Genomic DNA, 22,355 nt, shown 5'->3' on the forward strand with positions numbered 1-22,355 from the left:
TAAACTGGTTAGACCATCAATACACACACAACTCCTGGCTGTTAATCTGATATTTGTGCATTACTGGTGGGTGATACAACCTCAGAATTATATCACAGTATGTCAAGGAAATTTGTGCTAATAATATAATATTTAAAGAATTACAGACTAACTTTTAAATTGGTGATTGCAGCTTGCAGGCAACAGTATTTATTAGTTCAAACAAAATAAAGGGCATTATTTTCCATTGAGCTAATGCCCTTTACTGAGTTTACATGCAGTATGATTGCTGCAAAGCAGGGCAAGTCACAAACTGTACCGTCAGTTTGCCCCCAACAGGTTTAATGTAAAGCATTACGCCAGCACTGCCTATAGACAAAGGGAATCCATTTGCAGCCATTTCACGCATGGTGTAAGGCAAGTAGCTGAGGAAGAGAAGTGTGAGGGCCGTGGATAATAAATGGGACGGTCTCCCTCCCTGTCTGCCTCTGGAGAAACACAGTCTTCCCACTCTTTCCACATCAAAGTGACGAGAGGGGAGCAGGAGCATGTCTGGTTTCTGCTTCATGCTTGTTATGCTATTCATGATGAAAGCATGCCCAAGAACTCCAGCACTTTAGTATCTGTGTTAGCAAAGCTTAGCTTTTCACATCCACCACAAAGTTTGTTCAAGTTTGCATTATAACACTTGTGTTATTTTTGTCCTTGTAGATTCAGTGGCATGCATATGTATCTGTGTAAAGCACAAGCCTTTCTGAAAAAAGGGATGTAGCAGAGTAGTGAGGTACTCCTGCTGTGATGAGAAGTCCCCTATCCTGGCTACATGTATGAAGTATCACAGTTTGGACTGGTGCTGCTAAAAACTCCATGTCTTGAACACACAGACACTTCAGAGGCTTCAACACTAGGGTAATGTGACATTCCTGATATGTGGTTGTGTTCCTGAGTAAAATCCCCCTTACCTAACTTGTAGGATAATGGAGTTAGAAATAGTGACCAAAACCACTATACTGGTCTAAAGAAATTTTCAGCTAAATAAATACAGCCATTAAATAATTATTCCCTTTTAATGTGGAAGGGTGATTATAGCTGGTTCTGTCAGTGACTTGGCAGGTTAAAAGAAGGATTTGACACTGTTTAATAGTCAAAACTCTACAAACTCCAATGGTGACACCACAGTGCTCCCTGCTGCAGCTGCAGAAAAGTGCAATCTGATGGGAACAATAAGTCATGTACGAGAAGCTCCTGCTTAACCAATGGATCACACCCACAGAGAGGTGATAATACTTCTTCTGATGTATGCTATCATATTAATTGCTGTTTACATTCCTCCATCCACTAAAGCTGCCGCATGTGTCTTCAAACTAGACACCCTGACGCCCTCTTTATGGTCTCTGGAGAATTTAATCATGCTACTCTCAAGAGAGAGCTGAACAGGCTTCACCCCACAAAGGCTGCAGGGCGAGATGGAATCAGTCCAAGGGTGCTGAAAGCATGTGCACCCCAGCCATGTGGTGTTCTCCAACGTATTTTTAATCTCAGTCTGCATCTGGAGAGAGTTCCTTTTGGGTGGAATAAGTCATGCTTAGTCCCTGTGTTTAAGAAGCCACATCCCAGTGTCCTCAATGACTACAGACCAGTGGCTCTGACCTCACATATTCTGAAGGCTTTTGATCTTGGAGCCCTTACAACCTCTTCAGGTACAACCCCTACCATCTTCAAAAGTTCTCTGCAGTTGTAGGATGTATTCAAGGTGGAGACATCACAGCGTACCAGGGAGTAGGTGACATTTTGTGGACTTGTCTGGACTCAACCATGTAAAATTTAACATTGGTAAAACAAAGCAGCCGGTGAGGGACTTCAGAAAATGTGGGAGTCCTGTCACCACACTCTCTATACAGGGAGAGGAGGTGGAGGTTGTATCCAAGTACAAATACCTGGGCGTGTACTTGGACAATAAACTCGACTGGTCAAAGAACTCATCGGCACTGAACAAAAAGGATCAGAGCCGGATGTATTTTCTGAGAAAGCTCATGTCCTTTAATGTCTGCAGCACCATGCTGCAAATCTTCTATGAGTTTGTGGTGGCCAGAGTTCTTTTCTGTGGTCTGCTGGGGCAGCAGCATGAAGGTGGCATACACTAATAGGCTGAACAAACTGATCAGGAAGGCTGGCTCTGTTCTAAGGGGAGAGCTGGACTACTATTCAGTGTGCAGGCTAGACAGAAGATCACGTGCAGCTAGAGACTGATGAACATCAAGAGCGCCACAGGTGATCCTTTCTGCCTGTGGCCATCAAACTCTTCCCCCCTCTGTAATGGTAAGAGAACTGAACTCACTATTATCAGTATCATTATTTATATTCTTATTCCACTCTATTCCATTGTTATTGACCTAATTCACATACCTTTCAATATTCTGTGTATAAATTGAGTTTGTGTGTTTTGTGTATACACACATAATACACCCATAAACAATAATTTCTTCCAAAAAAGAAAACCAAAGAAAACTACGAGTCTACAATATAAACTAATTAATTGTTTACCACAGGCGACAGTAGTCAATATCAAGAAAGTTATAAAAAAATAATGAAAATTCACTGAATATTTTCAACAAAATGGGAGACATACAGTGTTGTCTAAAAGAAAAGCTAATTGTTGCCAACTAGAGAAAAAAAACAAGATGTTTTGTTGAACTTTTTAAATTACCTTAATTTAATTCAGGCAATTTAGATTAATTGTTAACTTTGGTCTGCACAGTAAAGTCCAAGACTTTTTCTCATCTTTTAAACTGCTATAGATTCCTACAAGATGATCTTCAGTTGGATAATTCTAGTATTGAGTCCTTTAAACACTGATAACATTTAATGCTGCCTTAAAACAAGTAAACTTAAAAGCAAGGTACCCTATCACCAGCACTTTAGCCAGCCCCTACCAGCTGCTTATAACTTAAAGAAAAATCAATAACATATATTAACATTAAGAAATATTGACATTAAAACTTTTACCAATGTTTTGGCTAGTCATTTACAAAAGTATATGAGCTCTCTTTACACTTAGTTTTAAATAAATAGATTTGCTTTTTAGAATATAAAGCAGATATGCAGCTTTTACAATGTTGATAGAAGATTTAAGCACTGAGCAGCACTATGTGCATTAGGCATTCAATCACATAGAATAGACTATCCTTGAGTATGTTGGACACGTGAAGAAGCATCAATCTCAATAAACGGTTCCATTCCTTGGCCATTCAAACTTCAAATATGAACAAAACTGTCTTTTCTCCATCAGAAACTGAAAGCAGATACAAATATCAAAGTCGCATAGATAATGCAAATCACCAGATAATAATACTTTATAGAATATAGCAGAGTCACTTTCTATGTTTTGCCATTTTATTTAGGCACTTGGATTACTTTCTGTTTATCAAATACGTTGGAGTGAATCAGAATGTTACATTACCTTTACTTGTAAATTCAAGAAATGTTTGCTCTCCATTGTTGCACAGGGTACTGCTGCTTCAGAGACAATAATAATTTTCTCTCTATATAACTTGTAAGGTCTTGAAAATTGTTGTGAGAATATTTTGTTGTGATTTGGTTCTACATATATATAAATACAATTTTGTTAAATTAAATTACATTTACCCAGGATCTATAGGTGGTTGTGCCCCAGCACCGGTTTATTGATACTTCACCCCTGGGTCACTGGATCAAAATATTCAATTTTTGGAGTAATTTTACTGTATAAATTTAAATCATGAATATTGTGTAGCTGCTATATTGACCCAACATTTGCAGTTTAATGCCAGGTACTTTTAGAATTTCTACAAGGGAGGTTAAACTAAATGTGTCCTGGAATTAGCATCACAGGTGATCTCGTAATCAGTCAGTCTGCCTATTTAAAGGGTGAAAAGTGGCCATTGTGCTTTTTGATATCATGGTGTGTACCACACTGAACATGGACCACAGACAGCTAAGGAGAGAGTTGTCTCAAGAGATAAAATTATAGACAAACATGTTAAAGGCAAAGGCTATAAGACCATCTCCAAGCAGCTTGATGTTCCTGTGACTACAGTTGCACATATTATTTAGAAGTTCAAGGTCCATGGGACTGTAGCCAACCTCCCTGGACATGGCCACATGAGCCAAGTGATGACTTCCAAAGAGATTAGAGGTAAGGTCCAAGGTCAAGCTACATCAGTGTCAAATCACACCATCAGTCACTGTTTAAGTCAAAGTGGACTTAATAAAAGATAACCGAGGAGGACTCCACTGATGAAAGCAAATCATAAAAAAACTGGACTGGAATTTGGCAATATGCACATTGACATGCCACAAATCTGGGAGAATGCCCTTAGGACAGATGAGACAAAACAGGAACTTGTTGGCAAGTCACATCAGCTCTATGTTCAATGACCCAAAAATGAAGCATACAACATCAGCTCTATGTTCAATGACCCAAAAATGAAGCATACAAAGAAATGACCCCATAAAGATGCCTACTGGAAACACAAACCAGGACACACAAAAACATGTACCCACACTCATCCAAACCTGTAGCAGCAGAAAGGCAGGCAAATGTACATACACATACACTGAAGACACCACCTGTCAGTATGCGTTCAGCACCTGCTAACAAGAATAGAACTTTTTGATATTCATCTCGAATCCTTATCGTCACAACAATTAGAAAACAGAATTTAGCTGGTAGACTAGAATGGGCTGATGGAGCATGGAGGGGTGAATAAATGGAAATTAATTCCATATACAGTTAAACAAGTAGCAATATTCCAAGCATCTGATAGTGGTACCTCCACCTGTTTCCTTTGCAACCTTTCTGTCTTAGTTCTATTAGACCTATCTGCAGCCTTTGACACTGTGAACCATCAGATTCTCATCACTGCACTCTCAGACTTGGGCATCTCTGGATCAGCTCTAGCCTGGCTCTGGTCATACTTCTCCGAATAAACCCTCAAGGTGTCCTAACAGGGGCATGTTTCCGACTCTCATAACCTCTCCACCGGTGTACCGCAGGGCTCAGTCCTCGGCCCTCTTCTTTTTCAATCTATACTTCTTCTCTAGGCTCTATCATCTATTCTCATGGCTTTTCTTATCACTGCTATGCAGATGACACACAGCTCTTCCTGTCCTTTCCGCCTGATGACTCTACTGTCTCATCTCGGATCTCTGCCTGTCTCTCTGACATCTGACAACTGAACTTCTAGTCTTCCCTGCCAGACCTTCAACACAACACAACATCAGCATCAACATTGGATCTGCAGTTATGATCCCTGTTAAGACGGCCAGAAATCTGGGGGTCATCATTGATGACCAGCTGACCTTCACGGAACACATCGCCACAGTCTCTAGGTCGTGTAGATATGCCCTCCACAGCATCAGAAAGACAAATGTCTTTGCATTGGCTTCCTGTGGCTTCAAGGATTAAGTTCAAAGCTCTGTCTCTTGCCTACACATTGATCAACTCTACAGCTCCAACTTACCTCAACTTAATCATTCAGGTCTACATCCCCTCCCGTCCACTGCACTCAGCCAGTGAATGACGTCTGGTGGTACCAGCACCACACAGTAGACGCCAAGGAAAACTCTTTAGCTTAGTGATCCCACGATGGTGGAATGAGCTGCCAAACTCTGCACGCTCAGCCACCTCACTTTCAATATTTAAAAGACTGCAACAAAAACAACAAAAAAAAACTAAAAAACATTTTATTAGATTTTATTTGCTTGCCTTGTTTACTCACTTGTAAGTTACTTTGGATAAAAGTGTCTGCTAAATGACTAAATGTAAATTTAAACCTTAGAAATGTGTATCAACATCCCTAGCAACAAGAAAACAACAGGTAAAAGCAACACTTTACACCTCAGTGTGCTGATCTTATTTGGTAAAATTTGAAATTATTTCAAATATAATGGAAGGATTTTTACTTGTTTCAAGCCTGCAGCTTTCTTTTTGAGTCCTCTAGTGTTGCACTTTAATTCTCTTTGAGGAGAAAAAAACCCCTCCTTCTACGAAACTCTACTGTCACGGTAAATTCGTTAGTAGTCACTCTGTGGTTTGTCCTGCTGTCTAAGTAATATGTGGCTGAAAAGTTGCTCTGTGTCACAGTGAATCTTTTGTCATAATTAACCAGGGATTGGTTCTCCTGCTGCTGCATTTAGTGGAGAGGGGGAAACTCCCTGCCAGGCTAGTGTGGTCTCAGGTGCCGCACCTCTGCTAATAGGGACGTTAATTGGAGTGTGGCTCTATGAGATCACACACACACAGTATATACACACACTAAGCCAGGCACAGCAGGGAGTTGTACACTTCACTCAGGGTTAGGATTTGTGTTCGTGTCTCAACATAAGCATATTTTAAAGCCTTATATAGGACATTTAAAATATTAAACAAAGACTGAATGAAAATCTTCTGACTTGACAGACGTGCAAACATCATTTTTTTTGTTTTTCCTCTTAGTCTCCCTCTGGGTATTTTTTATTCAGCCTCCTCTTTCTCATAATAAGCATGGAGGCTACATGTTGAATAAAATATCAGCATGTTGTTGTTGATCGAGCAACCTAGTTCCAGTGTGTGTGTGTGTGTGTATGTGTGTTTACACCCCACTCTGAACAATCTGTCATCTTCCAATATATCACCATATTACACAGATTGCCAGAATCGCAAACATAAAAAAATACACCTACAATATGCTATGCATCCGACACAAACACTCTCCATTCTCATTCCATTTCACATAGTCTTTTGTCAACTTTAAAAACATGCATCCTGTTTCTGCACACTCCCACAGAAAAAGAAGAAGACAGTGAAGTGTACCAAAACACAACAGAAAACAACAGCTTGGTTGTTGATGAGGAGGATGTCTTCCACAGTTGTTCAAAGAACAATGTTTTAATACAAGTAGGTAGCGCATCACGCCTGTTGTTGTGTTTTCTGTCATGAGTTGTTAACATCCTGTCATTGCTGACAGCAAATGTGGCCAATATTTCAATTAGGCATAAAAATAATGACCCTAAAATGGATGTAATTTCTATGAGTTGTCCCCACACAATATTTATGATGCTACAGTGTTGGAGGTCTTCAAAATAAAGATGAAAACTAAAATATTCTTTTTGTCTGTCTGTCTAGTTTTGGATCATAGTTACAAATTTTAATGGATACGTTATTAATCAAATTATTGTGGACAGACAGCCCTCTTTAAGTGTTCAGGGCTCAATGTTTTATCCAAGGACACTTCAACATGTGGCCAGGAATCAGGGAGAGCCAGGAGGTGAACCACCTACCCTGGAGTTTGTAGGTGACTGCCCGACCAACTGAGTCACTGTCACCCTTCTACATATAGGTTACTTTGTGGTGTGATGATAAAACGTACGTGGCAAGAAAAGATATGAGAATCTTTTGGAATTTCATGATTTTCTGAATTCATTTGTCATGTGATCTGATCTTCATTTAAGTCGTTCCCTCCCCGAAGTCTGATGTTTTGATGTTTCATATCTTTATCGAGTTGGTAGGTTATTGCTTATTAATAGATTCATAAACTAGGTCTTCTGCATAAAGAGTAAAAATAAAACAGTCTCTGCATTGAAGCTTAGATAAGCAGAAAAACAATCATCTCAGGCTGACAGACAACAAAAACAGCTCAGATCACGTCAACATTTGGTTGTTATGAAGGAAGCCACGTTACAATTTTTATTTGTTGCAAATTAATCTCCCCACAGTCTTTCTGTTCAGTCCACCACCCTCCAACCTCAATCTGTCTTAATTCCAGTTATGATAACAAAACCTTGGACTTACTGACAGAGGACAATACAGCATGTCACAAAGAACTGCTCTTCATCTGTGTAAAGACAGACACTCGAGCATGTATACAAAGTAGTGCTTCCGGCTAAACATAGCAGCAATATCACAAATCACCACGTGTGTATATGTCTGTGTCTATGTGTACATTGATGGAAGAAGTGTCTTCAGATATAAATTGTTGCCTATTATTTGTGCCTTACACAGGCAAACTCCCCACTGATTTCCAAATGGGAACAGCATGCAGTATTCCCACATACACATGCATCTACACACAGATACGCGTGCACACACCAAGCAACAATGGGGAGGGGGCCCCAGGCTTTACCACATCTGTCGAAGAGACATAACGCTTTCATACAGGCATTCTCAAGACTATCCATGTAATACACATATATACTGTATGCTGCATACACACATAAGCACTCACTGCATGTGACGAATGAGCACCTTTTAAAACACTGAGGTAGGGAGAAAGTAAAGTGGTGGTGCAGAGGGGTCATATGACAATTCTACCTAATAATCCCTCCTGGATAAAACCATAACTGCAAACACAGACAAATTCAGATGCATTCTCTCAAACTGGCCCACTGACCTTCAGATACCCTCTATAATGAATACACATAGCTTTTAGTATTCTTTACTTGTAGCGCAGGAAGACAGGAGGATAGATATTTTGCATATTAAAGACAGAGAAGACATTTTTTGTTGCTGTATATACACATGGATGGATGGATAGATGGATCAGGTGACTCTGGACCATCCCTTAGTTATGCTGTTACATAAATATATATATATATATATATATATATATATATATATATATATATATATATATATATATATTTATATATTATTATTATTATTAGTTTGCTGGGGGACCTCTACTGATATCTGTTAAAAATGAAACCTCAGAACATTTATAACAGCATCGTTATACACCACTTATGACAAACACTCTTCAGCTCAGTGGTCCCACAATTGTGGAACGTCTGACCCACGCTCAGCAGTCTCACTGCCAGTTTTCAAAAATAAAATCTACTGAAAACAGATCTCTTCCACAACTTTCTCTGCATTTGATCAAAAATAAATAATAAAAAAAAACGTGTGCTTACACTTCATAAAATGGAAACAGTTCTTCCTAGAGAACTTAACTTTAAAGTTAATAAATTGAAACTTACTGTCAAAAGTAACACTGGTAGAATAGTAAAACAGTATATGTGGTTCACTGTAGCACATTATACTATTGAAATACTTAAAAAAAAGCAGTGTAGACAATGAATCTACCTTTTTGTATAAAAATCTTGAATAATGGCACTGTGTTTTAACACAAAATCCCAAGCACTAGCGGTTCAGCAAGAGGAAAGGATGTTACACTTCAGTATGTCTGTGAGCCTCCAGTATTTTAACAGAGCAGGTTATAATCTGAAGAGGTCTTTAGCCTTTCCTTGTGAGAAGAGTGGCTTGAGCGCACACAGCCAAGGTGTCAGAGAGGATTCAGAGCTCTGTCTTCTGCAATAAAGCTCTCCAAACCAGGCTTAGCTCTCTGGCCCTGGCACTACCTGGCTTTCTCCGTGTGCCAGTGTCAAATTCAGCCCAGAACACTGCCAGCTGTCAACGCCAGACTCAGCTTAGCTGGGGGCAATGTAAGCTCTTCACTTTAACTGGGATTCGTCTTTTCCTTATACAGTACATTGTCATTCATAGTCGTCTCTTCTTTTGTTCATTGCTAGATTTATCTCTACTGCTCTGTTCATTTTTTTATTTTTTCCTTTTTTTTATTTTCTAGCTTTGAGTGTTATTCATTTAAATCAATACTGAGCATATACATATGAGTTTTTATTGACTCCTTATGTACTACATATGCCCAGGTCCTTTGTCAAATCATTCTACTATTAGTCCTGCTGTGCTGAAATAAAGTAATTCCTGCAGAATTTAAAACTACAGCCCTCTCTAACTCCTGACTAGCCTGATGTATATCATATGCCATGTAATAAATTAACATAGTCTAAAACAGAGCTTCACCCTCCCAAGTCTATTTGTGAGCCAATTTTCAAGCTCAACCTTGGAGTGACTTTGTATCTGTGAGGATAATTATATATGGTTCTGAGAGAACTAGTCAAGTGTTGAAAGGAGCTGCTTGTGGTCTGGAGACTGCAAAGACAAAATCTACAGCAGAATACTTGTCATGCAGAAGAAACACTCGCTTGGTTAAACAGGGAGCAGAAAGGCAGCGGAGTGAGGGAGAAATAGGTCTGTACTCGAAAGAATAAGCAATTGATGTTAGATTGAAGTTTTCTGTTTAAGATTGTGGCTTCTGTTGAACTGGCTGTGCCTTTTTATAAGTAATTTTCTAGCAGGCAGCCATACTATAGTGACACATTGAGAAAGCACTGTTGCCCCCATGAGGTGCAGTGGAAAAGACTCAAATGCAGAGAATATCGCTTTCTCTGACCTGCACAAGCTAAACTCATTGCAGCCACATAAAGAGACGATAAAGATGAATAGCAAATACAATTCAGTCTTTTCCCCTGTATCTGTCTAATGCCAGTGGGTATTGTGAGTGCAGTACTCATCACATATTGGTAATAGGGGAAAACAAGTCCTTTGTTATCTAAGTGCTCCTAGGTACATGCTCCCAGCAGGGGGTCTGTATCTGTCACCTCAGTTTAAGGCCCGTCTCATGGCGGCTGACTCAAATCAGCCCCCCCGGGAAAAGCCAATGCCAGGCTCCCCCACAGAACGCCACTGCTGCAGATAATAGGCTCGTTTGGCAAAGTATCCAGACAGTGGAACCAAAGCAGCCTTGACAGCTGACAACCAGGACAAACATCCTTCTGCAAGCCATGCACAGGCAGTAAGGATAGAATTATGTGTAGCTGATATAGAAGGTCTGTGTGCGGGTTTGTGCATGATTGTTTTTCTACATAGTTGTGTATGTGTGTACACTTTATTGCCTGTATGTTTTTTTTTCCTTTTTTATTATCGTGGCACTGTCTGTCCACAGCTCAGGTTAAACAACTTAGAATTCCCAAACAGCTGGCATGGAAGAGAAATTAAAGCCACCTATGTGTCTATCTGAGTTGCCTTCGAGTTGAAACAAAGGCTAAGTGACATGGAAGTGTACAGGCGCGAGCCGTGCTGCAACCGATTTACCGTTGTCCTCATCTTGTGATGTCTTTTCTGTTTTTTTATCTTATTATTTTTATTACTTTTGAGTAGATAAGTAACTAGCTTTGAAATTAATTTATACTCTTTCAGATCATGTTGTTCGAGAGAGTTGTTATCTCCGTTTTAACCCAGATGGAGGGTTAGGGTTAGGGTGGAGTTAGCCCAAGGTGCTGAAAGCCTGTGCTCCTCAGCTATGTTTTGTTCTCCAGCACATTTTCAATCTCAGCCTGCACCTGGAGAGAGTTCCTCTTGGGTGGAAAAAGTCGTGCCTGGGTCCTGTGAATAAGACGCCACATCCCAGAGTCCTCAATGACTACAGACCAGTGGCTCTGACATCACACATTATGAAGGCTTTTGAGAGGCTGATCCTGGAGTCCCTCCGACCTCTGGTCAAACCCTCACTCGACCCCCTCCAGTTTGCCTATCAACCCCATCTTGGAGTGGATGACGCCATCATACATCTGCTCCATCGCACCTACACCCACCTGGACAAGCCTGGGGGCTTAGTGAGAATTTTATTTAAGATAAGATCAGTGGATGAGAGGTGTTGTCTATGATGGAAGTCAGCTTGGCCAAAATCCTCCTCTCACCCACCTCCTCCACAGAGTCCAGTGGACTGCCACAGAACTGGCCCTCCTGACCAGCTTGTTCAGCCATTTCCTGTCCCGGTCTGTACTGCATGAACCCCAGCAGACCACAGCGTACTGGATAGCAGAGGCAACCACAGAGTCATAAAAAGTCCTTAGCAGTGGTCTCCACAATCCGAAGGACCTTAGTCTCCTTAGTCTTTGGCCCTTGTTGTACAGGGCATCAGTATTATTAGTCCAGTCCAGTTTATGGTTTAGGTGAACACCCAGGTACTTAAAACTGACCTGAACTCCAGCTCGTTCCCCTCAGACACACAGCCAGCGATGACTGAGTCATCAGAGAACTTCTAGAGATGACAACTGCTGGTGTATGTGAAGTCCGAGGTAAGGGGCCCCAGTGCTGGAAAATACCACCTCAGACACACAGTTGTGTAGCTTTACGTACTGTGGTCTGTTAGTGAGGTGATCAGTTATTCATGCAGTCAGTTGCTTATCCACTCCTGCCCTTCCCAGCTTCTCTCCCAGGAGTGCCGGGCGTATGGTGTTGAAGATGCTGGAGAAGACAAAAAACATGATCCTCACAGCGGTTTCGGCAGCCTTCAGGTGAGTCAGTGCCCGGTACAGCAGGTAGATGATACCATCATAAACCCCAATGTTTGGCCTGTAGGCAAACTGCAGTGGGTCCATTATAGTGCTCACCACAGAGCTAAGCTGGCTGAGGATGAGCCTCTCCATGGTCTTCTGGTCTGTAGTGGTTTGGCTCCCTAGCGTGCATTGTCTTAAAAACCGGAACCACACAGGAGGTCCTCCACAGATCAGGGACCATCACCAGACTCAGGCTGGCACATCTCGAACATTCACAGCTCTAACCGCTCCTCCAGCTTTTTCTTGTAGCTATCCTTGGCCTGCCTGATTTTGTATTTGTATTCCTCTGCTCCTCTCTGTCCCCTCAAATAAAAGCCCTCCTCTTCTTATTTAGTAGGGCCTTAAGCTCAGGGGTCCCCCAAGGTTTGTTGTTAGAGAAACACCACACCCTCTGGGTCAGCACAGTGTTCTCCACACAGAAGTTGATGTAGTTTGTGATGCAGTGGGCGCATGCAGAAATTAAAAAACATGCAGGTTAACACTCCCCTGATTTCATGGATCATGGACTACCTCACCAACTGCCCACAGTACGTCCAACTGTTTGTCTGACACAGTGGTCTGTAGCACAGGTGCTCTACAGGGGACGGTACTGTCTCCATTCCTCTTCAACCTGTACACCTCAGACTTCAGGTTAAACTCAGAGTCCTGCCATCTTCAGAAGTTCTCTGATGACTGGTGTGGACTCATCTTTAACTCAACATCAATAAAACAAAGGAGCTGGTGATGGACTTAAGGAAATCTGGGAGTCCTTTCATCCCTCTCTTTATACATGTTTTAAAAAGAATAACCTGGTGCACAACATTTCACCGCTTTTGTCTATAAAACCCTATTAGCACTTTGCCAGGTGGTGAATAAAGACTACAAATGTAAGTGCTGCTTTCTAAAAGGAATCTGTGTTATCAGAGATATGTTTCTTCGACTTGTACAGTATTATGAGAAATCATAGATCATTTCCTACAATATGCTATCTCACAATTCAGAGAAAATTCTGTTATGATTTTGTTGTTATTCAGCACAATTGTAATGCAGATTATTTCTCAGTTATGGCACTGTTTAACAGAAAACAACCTGTAAATGATAAAATGTAACACGTTTGAGGAAAATATACTTCTTTAATCCACCATTAAGGACTCCAAACCATAATTACTTAGCGTAAGAACAGCAGGTTTTCTCTCACAACAGAGTACACTGACAAATTTTGCTAACAGTAAAGGCCTGTCTCCTGTCAGCAGTCTCCAATGGAAGAAATCACAAAGACTGAGGTTACACTTGGCATTTTCCCATGTGAGGGATTATAACTACATAAGTGGTAAGGAGGGAGTTGCTAAAAAAGAACAACAGTGCTCAACAAATCTTCTGCGGGTAAGTGAAGTTCAAAAACTAGGAACCTAATAAACAAGCAACAACAGACAATAAATCCAAAGCCCCAGAGAAAAATAAAATGAAAAACTGCTTTCTACCGCCCACAAGCCTGTGAGCAGAGCAGCGGAGGTGAGAATAAATTCCACTACCACACTGAGTTTACAGAACTGACTCTGGTCCTTACAGGCTAATTACAGCTGACTACAGCAGGGTGTATGTCTGTTGAGATGTACGAGTGGGCATGTGTGACACTGTCAGTGTGTAATACTTCTGTGTATGTGTGTGTTTGAACATACGGGTGTGATGTCTCATTTTGTCTGAGGGTTCCTTTATAGTATCTATGCTGTGTGAAGACATTTACACCTTCTGTAGTGGACATACAGTACTGTACAACCTCTATCTGTGGACATGCTGCTACAGTGTTTGTAGTGTATGTGTATGTGCAAAATGTACTGTCAGAAGCTGACTTTGGCAACAATGACTAAGCTACAACTGGTTGGATTGGTAGTGGATGATTAACCAGATGTAATTTCAATCTTTGACTTCCAATGTCCGAGGTGAATGGAACACAAAATGTTTTTCTATGTCCAGTTAGTGCTAACTTCCATTGCATATTACAGCTTTAAGGCTGGGGGCTAGGGAATGCATTATGTCAATGAGTGTCCACACAACTATGGTCAAACTGGAGCATGTACATTAAAACATTCTGATAGTATAGTTCATAAAGAGGCTAGCATCATTCTCACAGTATATATTGCATATACCACCTACAGCAAAACCAAAAAAAGGCAAAAAGTCCATCATACTTTATCGATGGATTCATTTAAATGCTCAGGAGATACTGTTCGAGGCCAATGAATCATTCCAGCAGCTGAAAAGATGTGGAGGAAACACAGAATAAATCGACATCATGTGAGGTGACTGCATTACACTGCCTGAGAGCTGATGGTGAGAGACAGCCAGCCAGACACAATAGTCTTTTGACCATGCCAAAAAGTAGCTCACAAACACTTCAGACCCCCACCCGCCACCCCCCCAACTACACACACACACACACACACACACAGAGAGAGAGAGAGGGAGAGAGAGTAATTAGTCTTTGATTTCCCCCGGCAGTGTTCTGGTACCAGGGGGCAGCTGCTGGGACCCTGCTTTAGCCTTGGCTAATTTCACTCACGGCTTGATCTCGACCCAGCACAGGTGCCCGCTTGGCACCCGACTGCAGTTACCATGGCAATGCCAACGTCAGGAGCCAAGAAAATGCCAATTGTCCATGCAGCTCTACCACAGGAGCCTTGGATGTGCTAGTCATTACAAACAGACCACATCAGCACAAGTATCAGAGGTAGTCAGTTAAGTTAGATTTTATTCTCTGTGTTTTTTTTATTTTTTCATATATAAATAACAAATAAATATTCCACATATATATATATATATATATATATATATATATATATATACATATATATATATTTCCAAGACAAAAGATGAGCACTCAGACAGTACACAGATACTGTGTAACTTAGGCTTGAGTGCCTCTCTGTGGTTCAGAAGTGCCACTGCAACACCTGGCAGGCTGCCACACTGAATCATTCAGGTAGATCTGTTGTAATGGGCTTTCTCCTTTACTGCCCCCACCTCCCTCCTCAGGGTTTACCCTTCACTGAACTGTACCCAGGGGATGGACTTGCTTTGAATCATCTCTGTTAATGAGCAAGATCCAAAGTATGAATCCCGAGGCACCCAACCTCCTGAAAGCATTGTATTCTATTTGCTATCAAGCTGGGTTATTAAGTCTTGACAAATATCCTACACAGCAAACAAGCTGGCAATTTGGATGAGTTTCAATAAAGTGTAAAGATCAGTGAATGCTGTTTAAAGTCTGGGGGAACAAAGTTTTACCTTTTATAAATACAGTACAAACATGTGGGCTGCCACATCCAGAAGAGAAGTGACATGGCAAATGGATCTGAATGAATGGATAATAACCTTCTGTATACCATACTAGTGCATGTGTCCCAGGAGAACTCAATTATTGCTTACTATAAATCTGCCTTTTAGTAAAAAACTAAAGAATAGATCAAATTTGTTATGTAAAACTGTGATTGCACAATTAATTCATTTAACAATAGACATTTCAAATATTTTGTTACTGAAATTATGTTCACTTCTGCATAAATGTGTCTCGCACAACAACAGTTTGAAATGTTTTATGTACTGCTGTAATTGCTAATGCAATAGCCTAGTTACCCTGCTATGGCCATTAAAGTTGAATCAAATTTTCTCTAATTGACTATATCCCAACATCTCTTTATAAACTAATTTCAAAAGACACATATTGTAAATTTCTTACCTGAGGCCATCTTCTAACCAGAAGTCATTTTAATTGTCCCATTGCTAGTGTACGAATGAATTGTCTCTATTAAAGCCATTTCCAGTCATTTCATAGCCGACAGAACAATTTTTTTTCTATACTGAAAGAACTAAAGAGCTAAAAGTCTAATCTCTCAGAGCCTCGTAATCACTGGACTCTCTGAAGCACTTGTCAGGGTCAATTCTTCTCAACTCCAGAAAGAGACAGTAATGCACCTGAACTGCCAACAACACCAGAAGAGTGAGAGCTGCACTTAAAATGGTAACAGTTACAAAAGCAGCATTACAGCAGCATTTAATATGGTAGATAGGCCTATAATCAAACAAATCAAGACAAACGCATGACTCAATTGTGAATGAATCAATCCACCTTCAGTATATACTATATATTATAGTGTGATTCATTCCTGATATCTCTCTCTCTAACTCTATAGCTACTGTATTCGCTCAGCATGCATGGTGCAACTTCTGTGATTAGAAAAATGTAATTAGAAAAATATATACTCCAGCTTGTCATAAATGTTCCTGATTTCTGCACATATTATATAAGGTTATACTAGCAAAAACCATGTGACTAGCACAATTACCAGATACAAGGAAACTTGGTAAAAAAGAAATCAAAGTGAAAAGCTGTGAGCTTTGTTAATACTATTAGTACAGACAGATGCTGAGATGGCACATATTAGCTAATTTAAAACAAATTTTTAAACTGAATTTTTTACTTTTAACTAAACTAAACTATTTAGTTTTGAAAAACTAAATTTGCTTCTCCACTGTTAACCCACTACTTCACAACTCGTCCAGTTGAGGGCAGTAAAGCACAAAAAGTGGACTAACCACAAATAAGCACGAGTGAATCATTGAAATTCTGTAGACCAGCAATGAAACACACACTATGTTTCCATCACACACATAACGCTGTCTATGAGCCTGCTCAGAGAAACTGTGATCTCAACAAGCATGCCAACAACAAAGCACCAGTATTTCATGAGAATTTATCTTTAGGAATGAATACAAACCAAAACTAACCCAAGTGTAAAAGGACACTCTCACGCAAGTAAAATGGAAGTTAGATCATCGCTGTGAAGATCTGCTGAGCAGAGACAGGCTGCAGCATGCAGCACCATGAGGGCATATGAGTCACAGCATTATAATCTGACAGCTGAACCTGAACCAAACACACACACAACACAACCCAATTTGGCTGTTAATTGCTGCTATGGATTCATTTGCTAGGGGGGACCTCTACTGATACACTGATACTGATACATAGGGCCAGGCAATTATTTACAGCTTACTTTTGCTAACTTTGGTTGATGATGGACTGTATCCTATGGAACCACTGATGGGATATTGAGTTTCCGGTGTGCACAAGATAGTATCTGGTGAGCACCAGAAACTAGTTTTTTTGCCGATTTGTCTCTTTAGGGGCGCCGTAGTATTTTACCCAGTATGGGGAGTTTTTCAGAGTGCTGCAATCAAGTATTTATTTTAGTCAGGTTGTCTAAAATAAATACAAGCTGAAATGGTAATACTTACCGACAGAAATGTTACTATAGTTTACCGTGAAACCAGTTATTGTTTCATCCCTAATACTACTACTAGTACTGCTATTTCTAATGCTGTTTACATTTTTTTATACTGTACTGTAAACCAATATTCCATTACTAAATGCTTCAGTTTTCCCAAATGATTCCAAGTGAACAAAATGAAACTAAAATACTTACTTAAAATTTTATTGATCCTCATGAGTACATACCTGGTGGTTTGAATGTTGTGGTGGACATGACTCAGCATGCACACAGTGATGCACTGTTTGCTGTGTGTGGATCATTACTATTATTAAAGTATTCCCTGAGTCCTGTCTACCACAACATTATAGTCACTGGGTAGTTTTAATGTTGGGGCTGATCGGTGTATAATGATCCTACTACAGGGTTTTAGTGCCTTGTCCACATCTCGACTGCAACCAGGAATCAAGCACTGACCCTGTGGTTAATGTATGACTACTCTGTCAACAGTGGCCAAAAAAGCAATACAAAAAATTGCCCAATTTCCTACTAGGATTTAATAATCTTATGTTAAAACCATATATTCACTATACATAAGGGTAGCTGCAGAAAATACACCTCAGCTGCATCAAGATCACACCTAGGTACACATGGATGAGAATTAGCCCTGTGACCTCAGTACTGAAAAATATGTTTCAGCGTATGTGTATTCAGTGTATAAAACAGAAAATAAAAATGATTCAAATGAAACTTTAACTCTTTGCCTTTTAACTAACTGCAACTTAGTTGCAGTAACTAAAGCTGTAAAATTGTGAGTGAAGTATAAATAACATTTAACTTGCAATTGTATTTTATTGACTAAAAGTAAAAGTAACATAAAATGGAAATACTCCAGTAAAGTTTAAAGACCTCAAAACTGTACAATTCTTTCATAAATGTACTTAGTCTGACTTAAGCTATTGTATCTCAGTGAACAGCTACAGCCTAATTTCTTTCCAACTAAATTGATCTTTCCTTTCACATCAGAACTTTTATAGTACTGACATTAGAAATGTGGATTTTAACAAAGTGTTGCCACATGTTTCATGTAGGGCAATAAAACAGAAAGCCATGCACATCATTACAGTACAAAAGGTGCACAGGACACATCATGTGCAACAGATGAGAAATGCTTTTCAACCATACGTGTATGTACATATACATACAAATAAAAGCAATGCTGTCATTAATGGGTTAACATGACCAGGACGGGTTAACTGTGTGCCTCTCTGTGTGTCTGTTGGTGTATTCCAGATGGAGGCAGTTGCTGATGGGAAGAACTGGATAGACTGGATTTACTACTATAACTATAACTACACACACAAAAAAGCAAACACCCACAAACTGAGATAAACACAAGGTAGTTACACTGTAATAAAGTCAGTGCCTACCTCTTTCCCACTCAGCAGCCACACTATTGTTCAGAAAACCTTTCCACAACTTAGTGTGCATTTCAAAAAATACAATCTCCCTCCCTCATCTGGCTCTATGTCTCAGATGTCTTCTCTCTTACGTAGATAGGTTCCTTGCTTTGTACCTGACCTGTAAATCTACAAAATTATTAAATGTAAATGCAAATGTCAAAAGGTAATCAGCTCACACAACCACCAGGGGGTGCAGCATTAGAACTAGTGTAAGGGCGAGACCTTGTAGTATGTGTGTGATGTTATCTATCTATATTTCTTTCTTTCTTTCCTGCCTAAATAGGACCACGGGAGATGGGTGAGGAGAAAAGAGGAAATCAAGTGAGAGGGAGAAAAAAGAAGCAGGTTCAAAAGAGCTGCTTTCACCATTAATCCCACCTGATGCGTAACCATGGCATCTACCACATTCAATACAAAGTGGGTAGATGTGCATCCACACGTATGTTTTCCTCTCGTACACACTGCCTCCTATTCGCATACAAATGCAAATACAAAACCAATGAATATGTTCAGTTTTCAGGCATGCAGTACCAAAAAACTAATCACCAACACACTGAACTGCTCTTGACTAGAGTACATTGTCAGATTTCGCAAGATTCTGTAGCAGTGGCGCCAAGGAATCAGAAACCTGGAGAAAACTTCTAATACTAAGAAATCAAAGACAGCACTCTAAGACCCACATGGTTCATCACCATGAATGCATTTCAATGGCACTTTTGGTTTTACATTTACAGTTTAGTTATTTGTCACACACTTTTATTCAAAGGGACTTACAAGTGAGGTACAAAGCAAGCAAATATCAAAGCCATGAGAGGAATTTTAAAGTAAAGTGCTCTTGAAAGAGCTATTGGAGTTTAATGGGGTATAAGTGCAAAATTGCATTATTTTTTTAAGGTTTTAAGTGCAGATAAAGATTAGAAAGAGTTCTGATTTAAGCAAGTTTTTGAAATTTGAGAGTGAGGCAGCTGAGCGTGCAGAGGAGGCTAGGTCCTTCCACCATTGTGGAACAGCAGACCTGAACATTTTTGCCAGGGATCTTTTAAGGTGGGTTTATAGAACCACAAGATGTTGTTTGCTTGTAGAGTGCAGTGAGTGAGAAGAATTGTAGACCAGCATGAGGGAGTTCAGGTAAGCCAGTGCTGTTGAATTGACCACTTTGTAGGCAAGAGTCAGGGTTCTGAACCTGATGAGGGCAGTTACAGGAAGTCAGTGCCGAGATCTCAAGAGTGATGTAATGTGATGTAATAGCATCCATTCACTGTGAAGTAATTAAGTAAATCTAGTAAATAAATTTGCTCTCACAAACTGTCATGATTCCAGCTTCCTCCAGCCTGTCTGTTTCTGTTTTCCCCCTCCCTGCTTCACTACTGATTACTCATTATCCACCCCTGTGCCACTCCTACTTAAGCAGGTCCATGAGGAAAGAGGAAACACACTATCCAACATTCATTTGGACTGACCTCTTGCGATTTAACCTGCCTGATCTGAACCTGCCTCTGCTCTGCCCTTTGGTACTGTGAGTGTTTTCTGCCTGACCTGTTCCTGTTCTCCTTTGCCCCCTTCCCTGTTCTGTTGGATTTCCCTTTGTATGACCTAGACTTACTCTTGACATTGCTATCAGTCTTTTGGATTTCTGTCCTCCTTATTGCTTATTTTGTGTTGACCTGGATTGTTGTTGGACCTCGGATTTAGCTCTACGGATATTAGTACTTGGACGGCTTTCCTGTGTATGACCCTGGATTTATTTCTCACTCTGCACCTCGGATTTCTGGAGAACTGTCAACTGTTACTATGTGTTTCTTTAACCCATTGTGTTTGCATCATAGCTCATTCTTCAGAACATATCATTCCTCCTCTGCTCCCCGTCTACGTGTGCTTCATTCAGCTGTCGGCCATCTTGGAAGCTCCACCATATCACCACTACAAGCCACCACCACTTCCGGTTCACCACTCAACAATCTACAACTCCTCACAGTCTCCTCACTGGTTCACTCCATTGCCTCTCGACCACCTCTCACCAAGACTTCAGTGAGTATGCCTATTTACCATTACCCAACATCCAGCCAGACTTGATCTAACTCTGTCTCCTCTTCTAGACTGCCATACTCACCTGACACAGCTCGGTTCAGCTTCTGCTTCTTGTGTTGTGCGGTATCTGGCATTGGAGTCGGATCCTAGGCTTGTGACACAAACCATGGCAGTTACAAATTAACTGCATATGAACTTGTTCAAAAGTCGGTGAACATGAGTGGCTATAGCTCACTACTGTTAAAAGACAATTGATAAAAGACAAAGAGCTGGTGACTCAGGTGTAGTCCCATGGGAAGGATGCAGTGGGATTATTCATTGCTCTAGTGGGTGGTAAGTGTAATGTGGTCTCATGCTGCCTTTGCTCACATTAACAAATGTATAAACACACACAAACAACAAAGTTGAACCTTGAACTAGTGGGTTGAAATGATTAAATGGAGAAGAAGCTGGTGTGCAATGGTTTACTATTCTGTAATGATGGGAAAGTAAAATGAGGCAGCCGTAATCAACATATCAATGAAATCATGTTCTCTTGTATATGCATGGGTTAAGCAATGGGCATGGGCAATATGTTTGTCTGCAATTGGTTTGTTAAATTTATTTTTTTGTTAAGTCAAAAGTGTGTAATTTTTTTTTTTCTAAACTTCATCAAAAAAAGGTTGGTAAAAAATGTATTGCTTTTTTCATTCCAGAGAGGGATAAAAAGACTCTTGGCTGAGGTTCTTATATTTCATGCATGAATGGGTTAAAATAAATACATGCAACATAAAAGCTTTATTTTTTTTTTTTTTTTTTCTCTGGATTACACACACTTTGACTCACCCTATCTTTGTCATCCACCACATCACACAGCATGTCATCCAGGTCCAAAATGCCTCCATCGCCATGTTCCAGTCTGTGGACCTCGACCCAGTAGCTAGGGTCCTGGAAAGGAAAAAAAAAAAGGTATATTATCTCAGTAATGAGGTGTGCTTTATTTGCAAAATATGGATTCAGGACTTTTAATCTTATGTAAGTTAAGCCATACAATACAACATTATGCCAGGCTAAAGGAGTTAGCAGCTTGTGTCTACTTGGTAATCAGCATCATATAATAATCCTGTCATCTGGCTCACATGGGCTCTGACATAGTTATGGACTAACACAACAGCAGTTATGAAATATTTTGATCTTATGCTGATTGGCCGAATAGTGAAACAGGCACAACATAAGGTATCAGCTACATCGACCTGGAAGATTATCATCATCATCATCATAATCATCATCAGGATGAGGTTGTGGTGAATAGATGGATAGATGTATCTCTAAGATTCTCGAAAAGATAGTACCGGGGCAACTATGCTCTTATCTACATAGAAATAACATATACGAACTCTATCAGTCAGGATTTAGGCCTCATCACAGCACAGAGACAGCACTT

The 22,355-nt window shown here is 40.2% G+C and overlaps 1 protein-coding gene across 4 annotated transcripts in view; it reads right to left on the bottom strand.

Annotated features, from left to right (window-relative positions):
• LOC113163487 (partitioning defective 3 homolog) overlaps positions 1 to 22,355 on the bottom strand; it is a 306,697-nt gene that overhangs the window by 251,789 nt on the left and 32,553 nt on the right. For all 4 annotated transcript variants that reach the window (XM_026362165.1, XM_026362164.1, XM_026362163.1 and 1 more), the window contains exon 2: positions 21,758 to 21,859. In XM_026362165.1, coding sequence (XP_026217950.1) covers positions 21,758 to 21,859 — 102 coding nt within the window. The remainder of the gene's footprint in view (positions 1 to 21,757; positions 21,860 to 22,355) is intronic.

The sequence above is a fragment of the Anabas testudineus genome, chromosome 2 (genome assembly GCF_900324465.2).
Source record: "Anabas testudineus chromosome 2, fAnaTes1.2, whole genome shotgun sequence".
Classification (NCBI taxonomy): Eukaryota; Metazoa; Chordata; class Actinopteri; order Anabantiformes; family Anabantidae; genus Anabas; species Anabas testudineus.